Consider the following 26,617-nt stretch of genomic DNA (forward strand, 5'->3'; position numbering starts at 1 on the left):
TCATTAATCCGCTCCGAAGAGAATGAGTGGCTTTCCATGATCTCTTGAAGCGTCATCCAATTTGTATTTTCAATACAGCCACCGGAAGCCCCTAAACGGTCAACTGAAGGGTGTGTAATAGATATTGCACGTTTTAGCAACTGGAATCGGTTGATAAGAGTGACTACTTACTGCTTCTTTTTCCGCGACCTTTGCACGAAGCGAAGCAAACATTTGGCTCTCTCTCATACTTTTGCGTACAGGTATCTGATCCAGGTATTGCAGATTGAAAACTTTGCAGACGAAATATCTGCTCTACGTAAAGGCAAGGACATTTGAGCATCAAGTCATTTGAAAGACCTTTGTCCGTATGTTGACAACTATGATCAGCTCCGCGCCAAATGTCGGCTGTTCAAGGCATTGGTTTTAAGAAACTTCTCGAAACCCAATCATTGTGGATGGTCTAAATCCAATTGTGAAGTTGCTCATCAAGAATGTTTACATTATTAACACTCACTCAGGAGTTGAACAAACGCGATGCCTCCTTCTGCAATTCTATTGGATTTTTAAATGCCGAGCTGTCGTTAGGCAGACAGTTCATCGGTGCGTTCCTTTTAAGCAAAAGATACAGAAAATCCTGCAACCTCAAATGTCTGATTTACCGTGCGAGCGGTTACCAAGTGAGCACCACTTTGTCTTTGCGACAGCGAGACTCGAATTCATAGGTCCTTTCCCCGTATCTCAATGCGGCAGACACGCTACACGCTACGTCCTTCTGTTCACTTGCTTGGTGGTAAGAGCAGTTCATTTGGAGATAACAGAAAACCTGTCTACAGACTCAACAATTAATCGCATCCGCAGATTCATTAGTCGCCGCGGAAAGCCATGAAAACTTGTTTCCGACAACGGGAAATCTTTTGTCAGCTCTTGTTCGGAACTAAAGAAAGGTATCAAAACACTAAGAGCATCAAAGGAATTTGCCTCAAAACTCCATATTCTTGGTATTGAAATTGAATGGAAGTTTAATCCTCTTCTTGCACCACATTTTGGTGGTAGTTGGGAAAGGTTAATCCAAGTGTTCAAATGGTCTCTGTACAAGGTTATCGGATCAAGAACACTAACACATGAAACTTAGTCTACCTTCACTTGCGAAATGGAATCTAACATTAACTCTTGTCCCCTCACAAACACTTCGAGTGACATTAATGATCCACTTCCCCTAACACCAACCCATTTTCTTTTGGGCAAACCCACTGTTAATTTTCCACCTGGTGTTTTTTCCGAGAGAAAAAGTACAAAGTCTTGGAGAACTTCAGAACACTTGGCCAAACATTTCTGGAACAGATTTCTTAGAGAATATCTCCCAAACCAGCAGAAACGTTCCAAATAGACTAAAGGTTTTCCTAATTTAAAGATAGCCGATCTTGTTTGGGTTTTAGAGGATTTCACGCCTCGAGGTCTTTGGCCACTGGCCAAAGTCATAGAAGTATATCCTGGTTCGGACCAAATTGTGAGATCCGTTAAACTAAAAACAGCATTTGGTGAAAAAGTTCGCCCTGTTGTTAAATTAAGCAAAGTTCTAGTTGACTAATTTTTATCATTGATTCGAACACTAATTCACAAGGTTCGCCTCTTTGTAAGTTCTTTTAGGAAAAGAACAACTTTTCCATGACAGTTTGTACTCAAATTCTGCCTTTTCTGCGAGTAGACAAATTGCGACACCGTAGCAACCTGTTACTCCCCTCAGAACGTTCGTTCGGATGGCTACATTTTGACCTCCTCATTAAATTTCTGCGGACCCGTAGTTTTGCGGAAATTTTTACCGTTTTATTACGCTTTTTTAACCGCTTATTCCCCCGTACTTCGTGTTATCTTCGCAAAAAGGTTCATTGAAATCCGTAAATTTGTCTAGGTTGATATTCTTGCGTAACGTCAGCTTTTCGTTTATCTCGAAATTTATTTCTTTGTTAATGTGTTACCAAATTTGTATTTTTCAACCAAGAATCGTCTTTAATTTTATGGATTTACTATACTATTCTTTGCAATCCTGCAAATGGGGCCGGCTATGTCATCAATACATCATTGATGCCCAATTCATTAGAGAACATATATGCACTATTATGGATCTTCGCCCGAAGCAGACCTTCAATGGTTAAGAGAAGAAGTGACAAAACAAAGAAGTGACAAAACAAAGGGAATCAAAGAAAAACAGTCGAAATTCAACACACAAAACTAGAAAAACTGAACTGATTTATTTATCTTAAACGCTTGTATCATCCATTATTAATTCAAATAAGCAAAATGATCTTCTGAGTATACTTAAGGCGGTCAATGCGACAAGCTTCGGCTGGTAGCAAAGAAAGTCAAGTATGCCAAATTGTTGTCGAGTTTGGGCCAAGCCGCGTTACGTTTTACTGAGTTAAAAGTTTGTTCATCCTCTTGAAATACAGATCAGTCTGGCATTGTTCTCACCGTTAATTCTCTATCCTATTTAATTTTTAAATCGCAAAGCTTGATCTACCCTTTACTAATTTGACGTTTTCCTGTCTTTGCTTAATTTAGAAGACAATTAAGTCAAAAATGTTGACATTAGAATTCGGAAATTTATGTGCGAACGCACATTGACGAGCATCCTTGTTTTCCGTAACAATTTTAAATCTGAAATTAGGGTGCGCGCACAATCAATTTGTGCATGAAACCTCTAACCATAAATCATAGCAGATCCTGTTTACTAATCTTTTCGTTTGAGTTTTTTAGGCCTGTTGGCTGAAAATGATGGGAAGGTTTGACCCGGATTCCTCAGCAATTAATGAGCAATCACCGAAGTTGCTGGAATCATGGTGTAGTGGGGCATTCCCATGCCTCAATACCTTCATTTTGAACTCCTTTTTTCCTCTTGATTGGATCGAAATTGGCATCATTTAAAGTCCCAGGTAGCTACTGATGAAGCAAATCGCTTGTCAGTAGTATAGAGCAATTTGAAGTACGTTAATTGCTTCTGTTTTTATCTATTAACATCTATTAACTTCGGGCGGTCCATTTCAAGTTAGCACTTGAACGGCATTGAAAAATGCTTTGTCATTTTTGGCTAGGAAAAAAGACTATAACGAGAATTTAGTATGTTCCAAAGCCAAAAGTCTCATTAAATTTCGGCTACACTTGATGAATTTTCAATTGAATCAATCGAACCATATATTCAATTTAAGTGAACATTGACTTTAATATTAGCACTAGTCCATCTGTGGCATGTTTTGGGTCTCCATTGAGGAAACTCTACTCTTGCTAACAGAAGCAGAACTGTCCTCGCCCACTCGTCTTTCCTGTTCACCACCTACATGTGACGCTTTCACTGGTTCAGCGGAGAAAGCGTCAGATTTGAGTCCTAACTTCCATGACAAACTTGGGAGTCTCTGTGTGTTAGATGTCGTCACAACAGCAGCTGCTAACTCTTCCAAATTTATCCACCTGAAAATTTTGGCACAATGGTGTACAATATAAATTTGTTGAAAACTTAATTTTATAGTTTTGCTGCATCGAGATTTCGAAAAAAAAAATAATTTTAACAATCTATCATTAGTTTAACGATCAGTTAAGTTGTTTTAATGTCTTATCTGGCAGTACTGTCTCCGTATTCTTCCTTTGAATTTGTTGGCGAGATGCTCTTCATTTGTGCTGTCCTGAAATGTTTAAATTATCACGCACATAATTCGATCTTTCTTTAAACGATCTAGAAGATTTGATCCAGAAGATTTGATCCTTATGAAGAGTTTTATTTTAGACCCGGACAATTGGGTCACCAATTAGTCTTTTGATGACAGACATACACAATCGGATTCCCTGAAGATCTCATTTTAATTTTTCACTCTACTCTAATGCACCACTAGATCAGTCTTCTAAATGATGGGCAGATCTTTTTTTCGCATAATGAACTATCTTGGTCTTTTTTCTTGCTAGGAGTGCATGCACTAGTTGAAAGCTCTCCACATTCATCTGGTTCACCTTATACTGAGATTAAAAGCACACAAAATTTCAACACAAAGCAGCGTCTTCTTGACCCAATTAATTGTTGATTAACTTGTCTCCTTTTGAAGACTTTTGTTCTACTAATATTCATTTCAAATTTTGGCTTTTTGTCCCTCTTATCTGTTGACACTGAAAACAAAAGCAGGAAAAAGCGCATCATTTGAGCAAGCTACCTGATACATCTCAGTGTTCCATCTGCCCGGCCTTCTATTTCAAAATGAGAATTTTTTTCGCAATAGGATTTGACTCCAACCTCTGTGACGCAAAAATCAAACCAGGTTCTGTGAGCCCCAGACTACCCTTACCAAAAGATCAGCTGTGAGTGCAGCTAGCTCACTTCTCTGAATGGTGTCGGATAATTGGTTTCTTCTATGTTCTAGGGCCATCAAAGAGTAGCTAAGTCGCCCATCTTTTCTCTGATTTCATTTTCGCTGTGGATTAAGATTGCACCCTATCACATGTTACAGGTGTCGTAGCTCTAACTTGTGAAAGAGGGCAATCTTATTCGGCAAAGACAATAGAACCCGGGCCGACGAATTTTGACAAAATTATGTAAGATAAACGGTAACTAGCGCTGACAAGTCAGAGAATTCACCGCAATTTTCTTTGAATGTGCGTTGGATGCGTTTAATTTACGTATCTAAATTCAGTGTATCCAACGCAATCTTTTGTAGGAAAATTGCGGTGACTTTTCTGAGTTGTCAGCTCCAGCTATCGCTTAAATTGCATAACTTTTGCGTTTCTAAGGGTAAATCTTTCATATTTTTGCGCTGAATTTAGCGTTGATCTTACATAGTTTTGCGTTAAGTTTAGCGTAGATCTTACATAATTTTGCGTTGAATTTAGCGTAGATCTTACATTAACTTGCGTTTAACTTAGAGTTGATCTTACATCGCTTAGTTCAACGCTTAGACCTCTGCCAATGAGAGACTTGAACCACTAACCTTCTGCATGGTGGTTTCTTTTTCTAACACTGCCGTAATAGATTAGTCTTCATACGAAAAGCAGTCTTTATAAATTGGACTGTAACATTGTGTTCCTCAGTCTCTATTAAACCTAATTTTGCCGTTTCAAGGCGTAGAGCTTACATAATTTTGCGTCTCCAAGCGTTGATCCTCATAAAATTTTATTTTACAAACGTCGCTCTCACAAATATTCAGTGCCCAATAGTTGCATTTAGTGCAATTTTGGATTCTATGGACTGGTTGAAATTCATTCAACTACCACGAGCTTAGTATTTGAGTGTTCAATGCACCAAACATGAATTTGAGAAAAAATCCTAAACATACCCGGCAGATTGCCGGAAGATAGCCGCCGTTGATTCCCGTAACTCTATTGGGATTGAAAGACAAGAAAATATCAACAAAAATTGATTTTTGTATAAAATCATTTTAAGTGCGATTTATTTTGATGTCATTTCGTAATTGAACATACTCCTGTCTCTCAGTGAGAGGCTACAGGGTCTAGTATCAATATCAATAAGCATTACAGATAGTAACTAAAACTTATGAGAACAAAGTACCGGGCATCTAACAATGGGCTTTATGGGTTTAATCCCGTTTCTATTTCTGAATTTGATTTTTTATACCGACTCTTTTCATTTTGAATTGCTTTGCTGAGCAGCTGCTGTTTAAAAGGACTTTGAGCAGAATGACAGAAGGGCGAAACTAGCCTAGAGAAGTCAAAAAAATTTCACGCAAAATGTCGAAAAAGCGGCAAATTGGGTCAAGCGAAAAAAAGTTCGAAGTAAAAAAAATTAGGAGCGCTTTAATAGCCGACTGAGAAGATGAGGGCGGCTATTAAAAATGCAGGAAAACAATAACAGTCCCTCTATGAAAACACCCTTCCTCACATCTATTTCATTCTACGTACCTGCCCCACTCCCAGGCTCACGTACCAACCCCTTCTCTTTATCAGCACTAGACACTGCAACATTGTACGACCCACACTTCAACTTACCCCCATATCCCACATACCACCAGCTCCCGAACCCCCTATTAACTACCTTCCTCCAAATCTGGCTATCAGTTGAACCCCCCCCCCCAAGTTATTTACCTACCTAAAAAAACAATTTCTAAAATATTAGACAGGCACTTACATTTTTCATAGCGGAAGGCGCAAAGCTCAAAAACACGAACTTAAGAACTACACTAAATTCATTGGAAACTTATGTAAGATCTACTGTAAATTCAACGCAAATTTATGTAAGATCAACACTAAAATATGTAAGATCTACACTTAGAAAAATTATGTAGAATCTAAGCTTAGAACGCCAAGTTAGTCAAGACCAACGCTAGTTTCAATGCAAAGGTATGTAAGATCTACGCTAAATTCGACGCATAATTATTTTAAAGTCTACGCTGATCTGACCGCAAAACTATGGAAATCAGCTAAATTCAACGCAAAATTATGTGAGATTACGGTAAATTCTACGGAAAATTATCTAAGATCAAAGCTATAATATGTAAGATTTACGCTTAGAAACGCAAAATAAAGTAAGATATGATTAGAAACGGAAAACTGTAACATCAACGCTACATTTAAAGCAAAATTATGTATTATCTACGCTAAGTTAAACGCACTATATGAAATCTACGCTAATTTCAACGCAAAATTATGTAAGATCAACGCTAAGAAACCGAAAGCTATGTAACATCAGCGCTAAGTTTATAGCAAATTTTTGTAAGATCTACGCTAAATTCAACGCATGATTATCTAAAATCTTTGCTAATTTCAGCGCGAAATTTAAGATATAAGCTAAGTTCAACGCAAAAATCTACGCAAAATTCAAGGCAACATTATGTAAGATGCAAGGAAAAACCGCAAGGCTTTTTACAACGCCTCAGGCGTAGTTCGCACATAGTTTCAACGCATTCACCGCCATCTTACCTTCAACGCATCTTACAGAAGCTTTTACAGATAGTTTTTGCAGGGAAAAAACCTGCAACATAAAAAATTTTGCATCTTTCAAAAGAATACCACTTACTATGAAGAGAATCTTCAGGGATACGCTCAAATGTGGAGTGCAAAAGGAATGAACAAAAGATAGTTTATTTAAGTTTACATTGACTAGATCGACGGCCAAGTATAGAATTTTCGGATCCTTGATTTTGTTATAAATTGCTTTTTCCATTGGTTTTCTGTTCCCCCAACATGCTCGCCAGATCAGACAGTATCTCGCCAATTCAGACCGCATCAAAACGGTTTTTTAAACGGATGCAATACAAGAACTGGACATGTTTATGAGAAAATTTTTCACTCAGCTCGCGAATATATTACTTGTCAACAACAGGTTGGTAAGTTATCAAAACATTACAGTAAACGCTATGGTCGATGTGGCATCTGAAACGGACAACAAGGAACATGTTAAAGATTTCCAAAAAAAACGCAATTAGGTATGTTAATGAAAATTTAGTTATTGGCAGCAGCAAAACCTAAAAACCTGAGTGACATACATCAATACCTGCTAATATTGGGATGCAGTTCTATTGGCTGTCAACAGCAAATTAAAAGTTGAGAGCATTGAAAGATTACGAGCCAAAAAGTGAACCTTTTTTGCAAGGTGGGAAATATAAAGTGCTGAAAAAATGGTTATGTTGAAAGCGCTACAATGCAATCACAAATAGTAGCCGAACTAGTTATAATTTACTTCAATCATCAGTATGAAGTTCCTTTGTTGAAAAAGTGGCTTCCGTTACTTTTGTCGCTGACATCTGATGGTAGAATTACTCATCCCTATTCACCCCCAGCCAAAAGCTACTGTTATATACTCAACACAGGCAACCAGTTCGAGATTAATGAGACGTCAATTGTTTCGACAAAACAGTTCTTGACCTTACCATAGTGTAGTAATTTACTCTTCTAATTGTAACAATAATCTGTTGCCTTAGCTCGCTCAATTTAATAAATTATTTTTTATTCGTTGTCATATATGGACCAAAATTGTTGTTTCCTATTGAGGCTGTAAGAGATACAGGATGAATACAAACATCATGTTTTTTTTAAGTTTCGCTACAAATAATAAGGTTTCAATTGAAAAATTTTACTTGAAAAATTACTTACAGTGAGAAGCTATATGGTCTAGTATCAATACCAATAAGCATTATAGATAGTAACTAAAACTGAGATGAGACTAAAAATGAGAACAAAGTTCAAGTATCGGGCATCTAAAAATTGGCTTTATGGGTTTATCCCGTTTCTATTTCTGACTTCAATTTTTTATACTGACTCTCTTCATTTTGAACTGCTTTGCTGAGCAGCTGCTGTTTGAAAGCACTTTGAGCAGAATGAGAGAAGAGTGAAACTAGCCTAGAGAAGTCAAAAAGATTTCATGCAAATTGTCGAAAAAGCGGCAAAATGAGGTAAAGCGAAACAAAAAAAAGTTCGACGAAGTAAAACATACCCGGCAGATTGCCGGAAAATAGCCGCCGTTGATTCCAATAAGCATGATTGGGATTGAAAGAATAGATATTGAAAAAAAAAAGATTTTTGTACTAAAACATTTTGTAAGTCCGATTTATTTTGATGGCATTTCGTAGTTGAACAAACTTCTGTTTCTTAGAGAGAGGCTACAGGGGCTACTATTAATACCAATAAGCATTAGAGAGAGGTAACTAATAATTATAGGAACGACGTTCAAATAGCGGGCATCTAAAATTGGGCTTTATGGGTTTATCCCGTTTCTATTTCTGACTTCAGTTTTTTTTCTGACTCTGTCCTTTTTGAATTGCTTTGCTGAGCAACTGATGTTCAAATTCACTTTTAGCAGAATGAAAGAAGAGAGAAATTAGCCTAGAGAAGTCAAAAATATTTCACGCAAAATGCTGAAAAAGCGGCAAAATGGTAAAGCGAAAAAAAGTTCGACGAAGTAAAAAACATAGCAGGACAAGTCCTAACGTACAATTCAAAGAATTTTCATTGACTAAACAGAAAATTTAGACCTAGAATGGACTATGAGTGAATTCAGAAAACCATTTTTAAAAAATTAGATCAAAAATTAAGAAAAAAAACAAAAAAACAATGTCAAAATGCCGCATGTGAACAATAAAACCACTAGCGAGAAATGAAAACTTGATTCAAACAAAAACCAGGCCTAGAATGAGCTGTGAATGGATTGGGAAAGCCATTTAGAAAAAAATCCGATCCAAAAAATCGAAAAAACAGTAAAAATCAGAGTGAAATTGCCGCATGTGAACAAAAATCCACTACCGAGAAACCGAATTTTTGTTCAAACGCTATTTTCGCACTCTACTTTAAAATTAGAGCGAAAAAAATTCACGCCGCAAAACCACTCGCTTTTTCGCTCCACTTCCTGTTTCGGCGTGACCAAAATCACTACTCCAATTTGACTTCAAAAATCATGAAAATGTGTGAACAGATCTTAAAAAAAGACAGCGCCCCAATACAATTCAAATTCTTGTCTCTAGAGGCTATCCAGTAACCCAATCCTAAGCCTTAAGAAATTCATTGGCTCAAATCTCGATAGACAATATTTCGTGCTATTAAAATGTTGAAAACTATTCAATTTCCCCCTAGCAACTATGTAATAACATAATAACAAACCTTGCATGAGGTTATCTGGCTACTGAGGCAAGAAAATCTGAATAAAAGACAAATGTTTTGAATAAACTTGAAAAAAAAATGCAAATTTTATCGAAACATTTTTAAAATTCGAAAGGCTAAATTGTTGAAACTAATCCATCGGAACCCCCAAATCCATTGAATCTAAAAACCATGCAGTAACTTTTTGTCAGACCGTGGCATAGAGTTTCCGGCATTTGAGAATTGAGAAAAATCAAAAATTGACAAAAAATTTTAAAAATCATTAAAAAAGTTGCAGATTTTATCAGAAAAAGGATTAAGTTCGAGACATTAAAATGTTTGAAACCAATCCATTGTTATTAGAAACTATGCAGTGCTCTATTATCAAACATTAAAGGATATTCCCTGGCCCCTGAAGCCGGAAAAACATTTTTTTCAAAAATTCAAAAATGCAAAAACTAGTATCCTTTTGCGTGTTCGTGTTTGTAGTACGAAAACATATAGCTCATAAAATGGTCATAACGAGTAATTTTTATCGCAGAAGGCCTTCATCAACTTTTAAAAACTTCAACCTAAGACTAATCAAACAAAAAACTGAAAAAACAACAAAAAACATGAAAAATTGCACCAGTTTGAGCCCAAAAATGAGCTTTTAACCTTAAATCATATCGGCAGCTGCACCACTCAAAGCGCTTGAAGGACCACTAAAGACTACTTTGGGTCTGTAATGAAACTTAATGCCCGCTAGGCTTTACTTGTTTCTCACGTTTTGAAAGCTCAAAGTCATTGAAAAATGTGTGAACACATCTTAAAAAAACAGCGCCCCAATACAGTTAAAATTCCTTGAATTGTAAAAAAATGAGCGCTATAATAGCCGACTGAGAAGATGAGGGCGGCTATTAACAAGTGATAAATACTTGTTTCAATTGACTGTTACTTAAATTTTTCTTGAACTTCACTTGATTCAATTGCAAAGTAGGGTTTCAATTGAAAAAGTTCAGAGATACAGGAAGAATACAAACCTTATAAATTTATAAAAGTTTTGCTTTGAACAATAGGTTTTCAATTAAATTTTTTTTCTAATTTCAATGATCAGCTGTGGCGACATGGAGCGGAATCTGAGCCCAATATTGTCGTTTTTAGAGCCTAAAACAACCTCCATTGCGTACAAAAAACCCTAATTACTTCCGGCTCAAGTGTTGGTGCATTGTATATAACAGTTTGATTTAAAATTCTGTGGTTGGAGAACCCAATTTTTAATTCAGAGACCTCGCTCACAAACAGTAAATCACGATGAGTTTCTTAGTTCTAAAAGAGATCAATAAGTGATTTTTACATTAGAGTAAAAGAACATATCAAGAACGGATGGTGTGAGGTTGTTTAAACCAAAAACGTTCTCACAAAAATTGAGGAAGCAAACAATCAATTTCACAAAAGGTATTTGAATTATTTTAGCAGCTCGTGCACAACTACAAATTATTGTCTTTACCTGAATGAAAAGAATCTAGATTCTATACTATTACCATATCATCCAGAAATATGCAACAAAATTGAAGCAAATCATATTTTCAAGACTAGCAATATTGTAAGGTTACTTGATTACTTTGTTTCGGACCTCAACGTCAAAAAAATCATTTGTTTGCGAAAATCACTTCTATCTGATAATTTTGTTCTGTGCACCATACTATAAGAAGAATTATTAAATTATAAATGAAAAATCAAAAATTTATGACCGAAGTACTTAGATCAATAAAAAATGCTAAGAAAAATTGAAATAAACAAGCGGGACAGACGTATGTCAACAAAATAAAATGGAATACTAAAATCTTTCACATATATTTTCTGCAAAAACACGCGTTACTAAGAGATGTTTGCATTAGAAGTTACCATTCATGCTTCGCCGTTTGCAGGTTTGGTTAAGAATGGAAAACAAAGAATCACAAAAAGAAAGTAAATCCAGCTGGGAATCAAACTTTTTTAAAATTTTCTGTCAGTTGTTTGAAACACAAATTGCTCTACTCGTCTGAAAATGATTTCAGAAACTTGTTTTGGCCTTTAGTCATATCATCTATTAGCAGCAGGAACATTTGGGACCTCGTTAATGAATTAATGAACTCTGAACGTACAGGAGCCCATATCTGTAGTTTTTTTTAAACAATTGGTTATATGACAGAGCCCGAAAAATTGAAAAATCTTCTTAATTACAAGTTTTCACTGTTAGAGAAGAACATATTATCAGGCGAACCAAGCCGATGTGTTATAGACCGTACTTGCACGTAAAAAAGTTTTTTGCTGAGATGTATAACAGAATTTGAATGTTTACAGTGCAAGGAGTTGGACAGAAACAAACCACAGGAACTTTCAGCGCTGCCCCCTGAACATGAAAAGATACCATTTTTGTAGTCATAAAACATTCAAGTTTCTTAAAAATCGAATCTATAGATAACTCTAATTTTCCTGAGATCCTAAAATCCGTTGTGTATTACACATTTTTGATAAGTACAGAACCCGATGAACCAGATACCTACAGGCTTATATCAATATCACCTTGCTTTTCGAAAAGTAATTGAAATCTTAATCAACGTTTGATTGAGTACTTACACAAAAACAATCTATAAAAGGCGTTCTTAAAACGGCTGAAAGAGAACTCTTGACTGAAAGAGAATACATTTTTCTAAGAGCTTCTTTCTCGGAGAGAAAACGAAGAGTTTTAATTATAATTTAGTCTTTTTATTATTATTTATTCCGATAAAATTACTCTAAAATGTGATGTGACTCAAGGGACAGTATTTAGTCGGTTATTATTTAATCTCGATTTAAACGAACTGCAAGATCAAATTGATAAGAACTGCCATGTGTTACAAGATGCAGATGCACCTTAATCAAAGTTTCCTCCCTATACAACAGTAATATAAAAATTTTTTGAAAAAGTGCACTGTAGCTGATTAAGTAGTTCACAAGTCTAAACTACAGTTGAATCAACAAAAAACTGAATTCATTCATTTCAGCCCATTCGTTCATTTCAGCCCATTCGTTCATGTTACTCTAGAAATACATGGGCTCTAAAAGAAACGCCACCATATATTATTCTATTCCCGCTACCTATGTTTGGAAAATAAGAAACTGTCTCTGAGCTGCTTGCTATCTTCTACACGCCCTAATTTGACAAATTGGTGCCTTAAAGAGAACATTAGAAGCTGCGATATATTCTTATTTTCCATTTTTCACACTCTAAAACTAAAACTTAAACTTCTTTTGCATGACAAACGTTACACGAGTTATGGGTCTGTTAATTGGAAATCTATCAGACTTTGAAATTTGTTACAAAACGTTGCTTTAGAAAAAAGTTAAACAGTTTTGTTCGAGCTAAGAATTAGTTAGATTAATTTCACTTAAGTAAGTAATTACACTCGAGGCACTAGGGCCTCGGTTAATAAACTCGAGGCCCTCTCTGTTTTTTGAGAGGGCCTCGAGTTCTTTTTAAAAATATTTTTCTTACCTCAGAGATGTTTAATGGTTAATTGCAAGTCAGAAAATGAGGTCATATTCAACGTCGCGTCGAAACTCACGTGTTTACTAATTTTTTCCAAAAAACTGAATAATTGATCATCATGGAGCATACATTAACAACTTTTTTTAAACCTGCATTACCACTTTTGATATCCTGATCTCCTGAAATACCTTACACTAACCTTAAAAATATTGTAATGGAATGGTTAATTTCAAATCAGCAAGTTATATCAATTGCAACTTTGCAACTCAGATGTGTACTTATTTTCCCATTTTTTGCTTAGCTCAACACAATTGACCATCATGGAAACCATGGAGCTATGGCTTAAAGAAATCAGGACCATTAAGGCACTAGATATAAGTTGGACAGAAAAGAAGAAGTGAGATTCACTCTCAATGAACGTAACCGACTGACTTCAGTCGAATTGCTGTCAAAAGACCGGCGAGTGGTTAGCTTCGATAGTAGCAAGCTTGGGGCTTAGGAATGCGAACAGGGAGGTCAAACTTTTCATAGAAAAAATCACCCTTGGCACCCTAAAAATGTCTCCTCGAAACGGTATCGGTGAATTGCATACTTAAAGACTAGTAAGGCGTAAAGCTCTAAGAGAGCTGCTCGGCAACTTAATGCCTACCGATCGGTCACTGTTTGTCCCGTTTCAAGGACGAAAAGTGAAATGGGTCAGACGAAAAATTGCAAAAGAAAGACCACATAAGATTAACACATAAGAAAAAGGGCAGCTGAGAACATGCCGATGTGGCCTAATGCTGTTCCGCTGCGATTACGCAGGAATAAATTATTATTATTATTTGCTACAAACTTAGTTTGAGAGCGATTAACAAATAGCCCAGGTTGAGGTGCCAGACCGAAAGTCGATATGTCCAGACCGAAATGAACGCACAAGGTGGCGTCGTGCGTTCAAAATTACACGGTCTGGAAAAAAAAATGAACGCACGATAGTCTGGACATATGCAATTTTGAACGCACGATAGTCTGGACATATGCAATTTTGAACGCACGATAGTCTGGACATATGCAATTTTGAACGCACGATAGTCTGGACATATGCAATTTTGAACGCACGATAGTCTGGACATATGCAACTTGGAACGCACGATAGTCTGATCATAGGTAACTTTGAACGCACGATAGTCTGGACATATGCAACTTTGAACGCACGATAGTCTGGACATAGGCCTTTTTGAACGCACGATAGTCTGATCATGAACGCACGAAAACATTTTCGTGCGTTCATGATCAGACTATCGTGCGTTCAAAAAGGCCTATGTCCAGACTTTCGTGCGTTCAAAGTTGCATATGTCCAGACTAAAAAAACTAACCTTTTATGCTTGTAGATGCCCATTGAAGATGAAGACGCCAGGGTTCCACGAGTCCACAAATCCACATATAAAGTCTTTTTTTTACGTGAGGTACATGAACATCTTTATACTAATAGTAGACATCCTTTTTTGCTGGCGTGAGCAAAATTCTAGGGATGTCTATCTATCAATATTAAGAATAAAATGAACCTCTAATAAGACTTTTTTTTAATAAGACTTTTTTTTGACACTCATTCAAGAAAGCTGAAACATATATCATACATCATAAACACACATCATAGACTCAAACCAAAAGACCGAAGCGAGAGACGAGCGAGACAATGCGAGAGACGAGCGAGAAAACGCGAGAAAACGCGAGAAAACGCGAGACGATCGAGAAAACGCGAGACGAGCGAGAAAACGCGAGACAAGCGAGAGAACGCGAGAGACGAAAACAGAGGCGAGAGAACGAGGGGAGAGGGGGAGAGAGAGCACCGAAAAATCTTGACGCCCGAAAGGCGTCCCACCCGTTTTTAACTCTATATTTTTGATTTTTTTTCAAAAAAAACCGTACGCAAAACTAACTTTTTTCCTACGCAAGCTATCGCAAAAATTCTTTCTGTTTTAGACTCTACCTACAAAGGGGATACTCCATACCAACTTTGGTTCGATTTGAACAACTCCTTGACCTAATGAAATAGACCTAATTTTGAAAATTGTTTAAAATTACTTATTTGAAATAATAGCAAATTTCCGTACGAAAAACTAACTTTTTTCCTGGGCAAGCTTTACCAAAAATTCTTTTTGTTTTACAATCTAGTTACCCATGGGATACTCGATAACAAGTTTGGTTCACTTTGAACAACTCCTTGATCCGATAAAATTTCTATATTTTTAAAAATAAAATAAGCGAATAAGTCGAAATTTCCGTATGAAAAACTAACTTTTTTCCTAGGCAAGCTATACCAAAAATTCTTTTTGTTGTACAATCTAGTTACCCATGGGATACTCGATAACAAATTTGGTTCACTTTGAACAACTCCTTGATCCGATAAAATTTCTATATTTTTAAAAATAAAATAAGCGAATAAGTCGAAATTTCCGTATGAAAAACTAACTTTTTTCTTAGGCAAGCTATACCAAAAACTCTTTTTGTTTTAGACTCTACCTAGCATGGGGATACTCCATACCGATTTTGGTTAGATTTGGACAACTCCTTGACCCGAAGAAATAGACCTATTTTTAAAATTAACTATTTGAAATAATCGCAAATTTCCATACGAAAAACTAACTTTTCTCAGAGACAAGCTATACCAAAATTTCTTTTTGTCTCAGAGTCTACCTACCATGGGGATACTCCATGCCAATTTTCGTTCGAATTGAACAACTCCTTGACCCGATAAAAAAGACCTATTTTTAAAATTCAATAATCTTTACCTATTCGAATTAATCGCAAATTTCCATACGAAAAACTAACTTTTTTGCTAGGCAAGCAATACCAAAAATTCTTTTTGTTTGAGACTCTAGCTACACAGGGGATACTCTATACCAGGTTTGGTTCCATTTCAAGAAGTTTTTGACCATAAGAAAAAGACCTATTTTTAAAATTATCTAGTTGAAATAATCGCAAATTTCCGTATGAAAAACTAACTTTTTTGCTAGGCAACCAATACCAAAAATTCTTTTTGTTTTAGACTCTAGCTACACAGGGGATACTCCATACCAAGTTTGGTTTGATTTGGACAACTCCTTGACCCGATGAAAAAGACCTATTTTTAAAATTATCTATATGAAATAATCGCAAATTTCCGTATAGAAAGCTAACTTTTTTCCTAGGCAAGCTATACCAAAAATTCTTTATGTTTTAGACTGTAGCTACACAGGGGGTACTCTATACCAGGTTTGGTTCCATTTCAAGAAGTTTTTGACCATACGAAAAAGACCTATTTTTAAAAATACTTATTCGAAATAATCGCAAATTTCCGAATGCAATCCTAACTCTTTTTCTAGACAACATATACCAAAAGTTACTGGCTCATTAGACTCCGTATACACAGGGGAACTCTGACTATGAGTTTGAATTGGTTTGAACAACTCCTTGACCCGATGAAAAAGACCTATTTTTAAAATTCGTTATTCGAGAAATTCGCAAATTTCCGTATGAAACACTAACTTTTTTTCTAGACAAGATATACCAAAAGATATTGTCTCATTAGACTCCGTATACACAGGGGAACTCTGACTATGAGTTTGAATTGGTTTGAACAACTCCTTGACCCGATGAAAAAGACCTATTTTTAAAATTATCTATATGAAATAATCGCAAATTTCCGTACGAAAAACTAACTTTTTTCCTAGGCAAGCTATAGCAAAAATTCTTTCTGTTTTACACTCTAGGTACCCATGGGATACTCCATGCCAAGTTTGGTTCGATTTGAACAACTCCTTGATCCGACGAAATAGACAAATTTTCAAAATTCAATAAATGAAATTATTTGAAATAATAGCAAATTTCCGTATGAAAAACTAACTTTTCTCCTAGGCAAGCTATAGCAAAAATTCTTTCTGTTTTACACTCTAGGTACCCATGGGATACTCCATGCCAAGTTTGGTTCGATTTGAACAATTCCTTGACCCGATGAAAAATACTATATTTGAAAATTAAATATTCGAAATAATCGCAAATTTCCGTATGAAAAGCTAACTTTTTTCCTAGGCAAGCTATACCAAAAATTCTTTCTGTTTTACACTCTAGGCACCCATGGGATACTCCATACCAGGCTTGGTTCGATTTGAACCACTCCTTGACCCGATGAAAAAGACCTATTTTTAAAAATTATTTAGAATTAATTATTCGAATTAAACGCAAATTTCCGTATGAAAAACTAACTTTTTTCCTAGGCAAGCTATACCAAAAATTCTTTTTGTTTTAGACTCTAGATACACATGGGATACTCTATACCGAGTTTGGTTCCATTTCAAGAAGTTTTTGACCATACGAAAAAGACCTATTTTTAAAATTATCTATTTGAAATAATCGCAAATTTCCGTATGAAAAGCTAACTTTTTTCCTAGCCAAGCTATACAAAAAATTCTTTCTGTTTTACACTCTAGGTACCCATGGGATACTCCATGCCAAGTTTTGTTCGATTTGAACAACTCCTTGACCCGATGAAAAATACTATATTTGAAAATTAAATATTGGAAATAATCCCAAATTTCCGTATGAAAAGCTAACTTTTTTCGTAGGCAAGCAATACCAAAAATTCTTTTTGTTTTAGACTCTAGGTATACATGGGATACTCCATACCGATTTTGGTTAGATTTGGACAACTCCTTGACCCGCTGAAATAGACCTATTTTTAAAATTATGATCGCAAAATTATTCGAAATAATAGCAAAATTCCGTATGAAAAAATAACTTCTTTCCTAGGGAAGCAATACCAAAAATTCTTTTTGTTTTAGACTCTAGATACACATGGGATACTCTATACCGAGTTTGGTTCCATTTCAAGCAGTTTTTGACTATACGAAAAAGACCTATTTTTAAAATTATCTATTTGAAATAATCGCAAATTTCCGTATGAAAAACTAACTTTTTTCCTAGGCAAGCTATAGCAAAAATTCTTTCGGTTTTACACTCTAGGTATACATGGGATAATCCATACCGATTTTGGTTAGATTTGGACAACTCCTTGACCCGCTGAAATAGACCTATTTTCAAAATTATGATCGCAAAATTATTCGAAATAATAGCCAAATTCCGTATGAAAAAATAACTTCTTTCCTAGGGAAGCTATACCAAAAATTCATTTTGTTTTGCACTCTAGGTACCCATGGTATACTCTATACCCAGTTTGGTTCGATTTGAACAACTCCTTGACCCGATGAAAAAGACCTATTTTTAAAATTCGTTATTCGAGAAATACGCAAATTTCCGTATGAAAAACTAACTTTTTTCAGAGGCAAGCTATACCAATAAATCTTTTTGTCTCAGAGTCTACCTACCATGGGGATACTCCACACCAATTTCGGTTCGATTTGGACAACTTCTTGACCCAATGAAAGAGACCTATTTTTAAAAATTATTTAAAAAAATTATTCGAATTGATCGGAAATTTCCGTACGTAAAATTAACTTTTTTCCTAGGAAAGCTATACCAAAAATTCGTTTTGTTTTGCACTCTAGGTACCCATGGGATACTCTATACCCAGTCTGGTTCGATTTGAACAACTCCTTGACCCGATGAAAAAGACCTATTTTTAAAATTCGTTATTCGAGAAATACTCAAATTTCCGTATGAAAAACTAACTTTTTTCAGAGGCAAGCTATACCAAAAATTCTTTTTGCCTCAGATTTTACCTACCATGGGGATACTCCATACCGATTTTGGTTCGATTTGGACAACTCCTTGACCCAATGAAAGAGACCTATTTTTAAAAATTATTTAAAATTAATTATTCGAATTAATCGGAGATTTCCGTACGTAAAATTAAATTTTTTCCTAGGCAAGCGTTAGCAAAAATTCTTTTTGTTTTACACTCTAGCTACACATGGGATACTCCATACCGAGTTTGGTTCAGTTTCAAGAAGTTTTTGACCATACGAAAAAGACCTAATTTTAAAATTACTTATTTGAAATAATCGCAAATTTCCGTACGAAAACGTAACTTTTTTCTAGACCAGCTATATCAAAAATTCCTAGTGTTTTAGACTCTAGGTACTCTTGGAACACTCCATACCGAGTTTGGTTCACTTTGGACAAATCTATGACTGCATCAAAAACAGCTATGTTTAAAATTCGTTTTTCGATTAAATCGGAAATTTAGGTATGAAAACCAATTCCTTTCGTTTTACGTTCCCAACTGAACACTCCACCTGGAATGCACTCCAAATGAATATACTCCATACCGAGATTGCTTTAAATTCAACAACTATTTCACCTGATAAAACTTCTTATAATTAAGTTTTCCTATAAAAAAAATTTCTAAGAAGAACGCAAAAATTGCATAAAACATAGTTTCAACTATTTTTAGCAGGTACGCTGAACTACAAATTTGGTTCTGATAGACTTTAATTACAATTTGCATTTGATAAATCGAACCAAAATTAAAAATTGACTAATTATGCTCATAATGACACAGCATGGCAATCAGATATGACACCTCTTTGAACTGAAAATAGAAGAGTTTATGTTTGATGGCACTTAAAGAAATTTGAATTTTCTCTTCTGTATCCTGGACAATAAATCCGAATGTGACAACATTTAGGGCCTGAGATTTTATCAATGTCAACTTCCTTACAATTTTGAATTTTCGGAGCACACAATTGTTAGCAATTCCACGAAAAAAGAACAGTATTTCTCCGGCAATCATTTCACCATCAATTAAGGCAGCAACATATTTATCAGCAGTACATCCCCGTCCATATGCAGCCGATGATAGGAAGCAAAAATCAAGATTCCGACAGAACAACTTTAAATTCGGACGCTCTTGGCGAAATTTTCTTGTTTCTGCACTTTCCACGAAACCATAACTTTCATCTAATTTCCTTTTCTCGTGAAAGCTTGTCAGCATTTCTGTAAGACAGTCGTCTTTAATGCTCATCTTTGCTATCATTTTTGCCCTTACAAATCGCCAAACCATTAGTTGACACTGATTGACGGTTCCAGTGAGTGGTGCAATTAGCAATCTGTTAGCAGACTCAAACATAGCAGCAGATGTCGTAAACAGTGGTCCAATATTTTTTGCTTGCCAACCAAGATGTCTCAAAAGATGGAAATTGATTGACTCCATTTTATTAGTTTTGTCCGCCATGCTCAGACAGAACTCATTTAGAAGCTGATCACATAAATCTGCGTTGTCGGATGACTCAAAAAGTTCTCGAATCGAAAAAACTAGCTTCTTTAGGTCAGACTCGTCACTTTTTCTTTCTTCGCCATACAAAAATGGAGGAAAAATTATGGGCGACAAGTACAGTAGCATGATTTTCACTTCCTTTGCTTTGAAATTTGACAACGAATCAAGTTTCCGGAGTGAGTTTTTGAACTCTTTTGGTAAATCAAGGGACTCAATAAAAATATTGATTTCAGTTTTATGCTCAGGCCTCATCCTCTCATAATGATGCAATAGAATATCTTTTGCAACACCAAGGAACAACTGATGCATCGGGTCAATTGGAGATGAGAGTGGTTGATTTGAAATCAGATCGAAAGCTTTGCTTTTCCCTTTAACACCGAGAGTTTTAATTTCACAATCCGCCTTTCGACCGAGTTCAACTCTTAATTCATCCACACTTCCTCTTTCCAGCTCTTGGATATTTTTCATATGGGCGTCAAACGAACGCATCTGGAAGCTTTCGTCGTGAGGATATCGATGGGAACCCGCTACATGAATTCCTCTCTGATTGCAAAGCGTACATCCATAGAAACCATTGCACTGCTTCATTTTCAGAACTTTCGATTTTGCTATCAGGTCAGCAACTAGCAAAATAGGTTCAAATGTAACAAGCAAATCGACTCCATTGAAAATGATTTTCTCTGTAACTGACAATTCTCGTTTTATATGTTCAAAGACGATATCAAAATCAGGGTAGCCCGAACCAACAAACAATGCTCCCAGAACAAGATTTTTGAAGAGTTGGCGAAGCTTAGGAGATAGATCTGCAACTGCCAAGAAAAGAGGCCAAGCTGAAGTTATGGGTGTCTTGCATACATTAGCACCATCAGTATTGACAATTAATCTGACATTTATGCGCCGTTGTTCAGTTATGCAAAAAGTTGGCATCAAAATATCGCGTGAAGAATCTTTCTCTTCGGCGTACTTTAGCATCTCAGGGAGTGTGTTTTTAACAATGTCTATCAACAGAGGACGAAAGTTTAACAGAATTAGCTCGCCGTTGTTAAGGGATTGTTTACTGGATTGGTAAAGTGAACAAAAGTCTTCAAACTGTTTCTTGACGGCCCACGGCGAAATAGTTTGACCACCGAACAGCAACTGATCACGCTTTAAAAGATCGTTCAATAGCGAATCAGAGCCATTATGAACCGACACAATAGCTAGAAGAGAAGCTTTAAGATTTTCTGTTGAGGCACCCGATACTTCAGTTAATAGCACAGTTTGATCATTATCATCCTTTTCTTCATTTTCTGAATCGCTCTCGGTGGCTGAAAAATTTGCAAACAAATCAACTCCAACAAGAGTTTCAATTTGGTCGCAAGGATAACTGATCTCGGTACTACTAAAACCATCGGAAAAATCAGAGCAATTACCATCCTTTTCAATTTGTTCTGCATCACTGATTGAATTATCTGGAAAATCGCTATTTGTAAAGGGAATAGAGCTAACTTCCGAAGCTAAACTGACGTTCGAATCCTCGTTGTAGAACTTAATGAGGTCAGTGAGTAAGGAACCACGTACGTCACTAGCTGTTATTTTTATCCGTGGTTTTACATTTCTTTTTCGTTTCGGTGGTTTAATAGGTTCATCACTCTCCTCTTGCAATTCTTCTGAGCCATGTTTTGATCTATGTTCACATAGACAGAACTTATTCTTCTCTCCGAAAAAATCTACATTATAAAAAGTTGTCAGCTCTTCACCATCCTTGATTTCTTTTAAAGCTCTTAGTCGTACGCATTCTCTCCCCTTATATCCTCCGCACATGTAGTAGTCGCAGTTTGGGACACACGAATGATTTGCCCATCTTGCGACGCCTACCAACAACTTGTCGCCTTCCATTAAAGACCAGTCATCTATCTCACGATCTTTCGGCTTCTTTGCCAACAAGCCAACGGCAACGTTGATTTCGCCACATTTAATTGTTTTCCCGCTGCGATTGATCAAACAATAACCGCCAAAACTGTCAGGTTCAATCCTAAATCCCGCATTAAACGAACATTTATAAACTTCCTCCAAATCTTGATGCAATCTTTTGAAGTGGTTGTCTGAGTTCATCAAATCCATGTAGCTGTTTTTAGAAATCAGTTCTGTGAGCAGGTGTACTTCGTGATCAGATCTTTCAACATAATTTTCTGCCACGAAGCCTTCAATTTGAGCGAGCTTCTCGCACAGATCCATTTTATCTTAAATTAATTAACTGATCAAAAACCGAACTTTCGTTTCCAACCATTCAAATCGCAAGAACTATGATGGCAAACAAGAATTAAAAAGAACTATGAAAACGCGTAACTTTCCATTTTCGAAACAGCAAGAAAAATAATCAGTAACAAAAATCGAGACACTAATTTTCAGACTAAATTGATTACTGCAAGAAATTCTGAGTAAAAAAACCACAGATTAACTCAATCAAAACACAATCAATTTATCAGTACAAAACAGCAGCAGCAAAGATCACATTCTAATCAGACAAGAATGCCCTAAGTATTGAAACATAAGCCTCAAAAATAACAAATTCACTATTAATCACTACAATTAGACTGTTTTATCAGTTACGTTAACACGAGCACTAAAACACTAAAACTCATTACTGCAAGAAATGCTGAGTAGACAAACCACAGATTAACTCAATCAAAACACAACAAATTTATCAGTGCAAAACAGCAGCAGCAAAAATCACATTCTAATCAGATAATACTGTCCTAAGTATTGAAACATAAGCCTCAAATAACAAAATCACTATTAATCACTACAATTAGACTGTTTTATCAGTTACGTTAAACAGGAGCACAATAGGGGCACAGACACAGTTACTCAAGCTAATTAGAAGTAGTAGTAGGCGGGGTAGAAGTTACTGCTTCGACACTATGCTCTAAGTTTTCTGGATTTTTCAGGTAACTTCGCCTTTCTCTCCCGGCCTGATTTGCGGAGTCTTTTGCCTTCTTCAATGCCAGGCGGGGTGTAAGTGGGTACTTCTGCTTCACAACATCTAAACAATGACGGATATAAACATTAAAATAAACTAAACCCCACATCTCTCAGTTCAGCGTTTCGTTTTTTGAGTTGAACATTCTGTTTATATTGGACTTAACTATCAGATTAATTTTTAGTAGTTCATGAAAACAATTACCGTCGAACAACAGAGTTTTTTCCCTGGATGCCTCAGACCGGGTTAACGAGCCTTCACTGTTCATCATCTCGTCAACCAAACCATCGATCCCAAAAAGTGTTCTTCGCAAAGTACGCCCAAGTTGAGATGGATAAGAGCTGGCTTGATGGGTTTTCATCAAATCTTCGCCCGCAAACTGAACTTGATGAATGGGATAGGCTTGTAAAAGACTCTTATCCTCATCCACACTTTGAAAACCAAACCGTTGGAGCAACGATATTTCATTGACTTCATCTAGCTAAAGTCAAAACCAAAGTGTTATAGATCATTTCATAAAACCCGAAAATGATTATGAATTACGACGTATGAGAAAATTACACAAGAGCATACCGTATCGTTCAGTTCTCCTAATAGCCTCCTTCGCTTTTTGTCGTGTTTCGCTTTGATAGCAACTCCAACTTGAGTAGCTCGACACATTCTTTCCTCGTGGCCTTTCAAAAACTCTTTGAACTCGCTACACATAGAAGAGGCACCCTAAATAAAAAAACTCCAATCAAAAAGCGATGAAAGCAAATGCTTTTTTCAGACCGAATACGAGTACCTGTGCACTGGCATTTGCTGTTGATGTTGTTGCACTCTCTCGGAACAGAAGTGGTTGTGTTGTTGCTTTCATTTGGGAAGATGTTTCAGCAACGTTTTTGCTGTTAACAGTCAATTGTTCGCCTGTATTTCTGCTTGGAGTTTCGTTGACCGGTTCAGGGGAAAAGAGCATATCCGGTGATTCTGGTACAAATACGTTGGCAGGTTGGGTTGCACTGACTCTTGGCTGACTGGTAACAATGGTGGCGTTTTCAGTCCCTGGTCCTTCCCATATATACGGCGGTCGTTGTCCTTTAACATAAACCTCTGATGCCAGCTTCTTGTGCTCTCTGGCCCTCTCAATTGATGCTCTTCCCAAATACATCATTCTATGAGGTGCACTATTGTGAGTGATAAACTCATATTCTCCCGGTCTCAGTGCTAGCTTCGCTTCATCACTGTATCCTCGAGGCCAAGCGCGGTTGTTAAGTGTCGTCGAAACACAAGCTTTTTCATAGATAAAAATAAAAGCTGTGTTCCTGTGCTCGTAACGAATACTTCTTTCAACTTGAGTTTCAGGATCTGTCTCGAAGCTGGGTACTTTGGATTGCCTTTTAGGGCGTTTGTCTTGTTTGGAGTTCTCCATAAATCTTAAAGACAATCGAGAAATTACTACAAAATGAAAAAAAATTCTTCAGATCATTAAGGGAAAAAGCTATTGTTGTAAAACACATAACTCGTTTTGTTGTGGTTTACTGTTTCTCTCCTCAATTGAGTTAAAAAGAGTACAATTATCGGTTCAAAGTTAACTAAAAACAACAAATTTATATCGAGTAAAATGGTGAAAACTTTAATAATAATTATATACGCTATAATTCAAAACATTTATATAAGAACTCTGCGATATGAGACTAGAAATTGGGATAAGTGCCTGATAAAGTAACAAACTGCAGTATATGTGTAGTTTAAAACAAGCAACTCTGATCTGATTAAGAGCAATTTAATTTCCAGCATTTTTCTTCACATACTTGGCCTGCTTCAACTCCTTTGCTTTCTCGCTGTATTTTCCCTTGCCCTCTATTCGTTGCTTCGCATTTAGCCCAGCCTTATTTGCTGCTTTTTTTGCTTGTTCTTTGGCATTGGGGAAGGATGAACTCGGAAATTTCCTCTCAATTGACCCTAAAATTATTCATGTTCAAACAAATTTTTACCCAGAGAACAACCTTGAACGCAGATAAAACATTGAAACGCACAATTAAACAAGTTTCAAGTGATTGTGAAAAGTAGTGCAAAAACTCACGGAAGAATTTGAGCATTGAATCTTTCGTGGCACATTTACGTCCATCAGTCAAGCTCTTTGACGGCAAAATCATTTCATAAGACAAACCATCAATGCCCCAAATCCACTTTCGTAGCGCTAAACCGTAGTCAGTGGGTTTGTGTCCGCTGTAAACGAGGTCTAAATTTTTTCCATTTAGACCAAATTGCACGGGAGGCTTTTTCTCAACAAGTCGAAGTATTAAGGCCTCTTCAAGATCTTTGTCTTCCGCTACATCATCGGCCTCCCTGTCCTCTTCCTCTTGAACTTCTTGTCCATCTCCAGTATTTTCAACACTATCAATGCCCGCCAGTGCATGGGTAACCTTTGAACAAAAAATTCATATTGGTTGCCAAAAAATAAAAAAACGAAACCAAATTAGAAATACGAACGAATGAATTGAATTTTCGTTTGAGGCTGCTCAAATCATCCGCTGACTGACTAGTAGCGCCTTGCAGAAGGGTGACCATGTCGTGCAACCTTTTCTCGTTCAATAGCAGCATCTTCGCAATTCCCTTGTGTTCTTCACAGCACTAAACCAAAATAAAAAATAGCAAAAAAAACGTTAAACAATGTTTTATTTTTCATTTTTTTTTTAATTTTATCTACTTTCCGGAGGTTTAAACATACCGAGACAACGGTTCCCTTGACCACTTTTGAAGACGATTGCACATCGGAGGAATTTTTCTTTGATGTAGTTGAGGCCGTTTCGTCAACTTCTGTTAATTGTGGCCTGTGATCTGTTTCAGGAACTTTGATTTGTTTTTTCAGCTCCTCAAGATCTGCAGAGAAATCGTCTGCTCCTTGCTTCAAAATCATGTACGACCTCAACCTTCCATCCTTTAGGAGCATTGTTTGGGTGCCTTCCGTTCTCTTGACCTTGTCAATATAACTCAAGCTTCCCCACATTTTAGAATTGCTATCAATAATTTGAGCGTCGTCTTTCTCGAGACTCATAATCAACCAGTTGAAGCCTGACATTTTCACAACCTGAAAAAGATTAAGTCTTGAATGTAAGGAAAATTATGGGTGAATGGAAATATTCACGTCATTGAGAAACGTTTTAGGCTAAGGGGACGAAAAGCCGGTTATGAAAATGATTAAAAACCGCAACAAACATTAAACAACGTAAGAGTATTTAAGACTTTAAACATTAACAGAAAAGCCTCAAGTTTGATCTTTTGATGTCTGAACAACTGTTTAAATCTATCAGCTACAACTAATCTAACTCCATTCTTTCAGATGCCATTTGGAACCTCAATTAAGTCTTCTGAGTGTACCGATACCGTAGTGTCAAAGCTATCATTGGTCAGGTCTACAAGTTCAATTCTGGCTTTCTCAAGTTCT

At 36.4% G+C, this 26,617-nt stretch overlaps 1 protein-coding gene across 1 annotated transcript in view; it reads right to left on the bottom strand.

Annotated features, from left to right (window-relative positions):
• Positions 1-3,069: 3,069 nt before the first annotated feature.
• Positions 3,070-26,617, bottom strand: part of LOC142345391 (uncharacterized) — a 35,362-nt gene continuing 11,814 nt past the window's right edge. The window contains exon 2 of the mRNA XM_075397423.1: positions 3,070-3,444. Coding sequence (XP_075253538.1) covers positions 3,210-3,444 — 235 coding nt within the window. The 3' untranslated portion in view covers positions 3,070-3,209. The remainder of the gene's footprint in view (positions 3,445-26,617) is intronic.

Source organism: Convolutriloba macropyga, chromosome 9 (genome assembly GCF_964194025.1).
Source record: "Convolutriloba macropyga chromosome 9, txConMacr16.3, whole genome shotgun sequence".
Taxonomy (NCBI): domain Eukaryota; kingdom Metazoa; phylum Xenacoelomorpha; order Acoela; family Convolutidae; genus Convolutriloba; species Convolutriloba macropyga.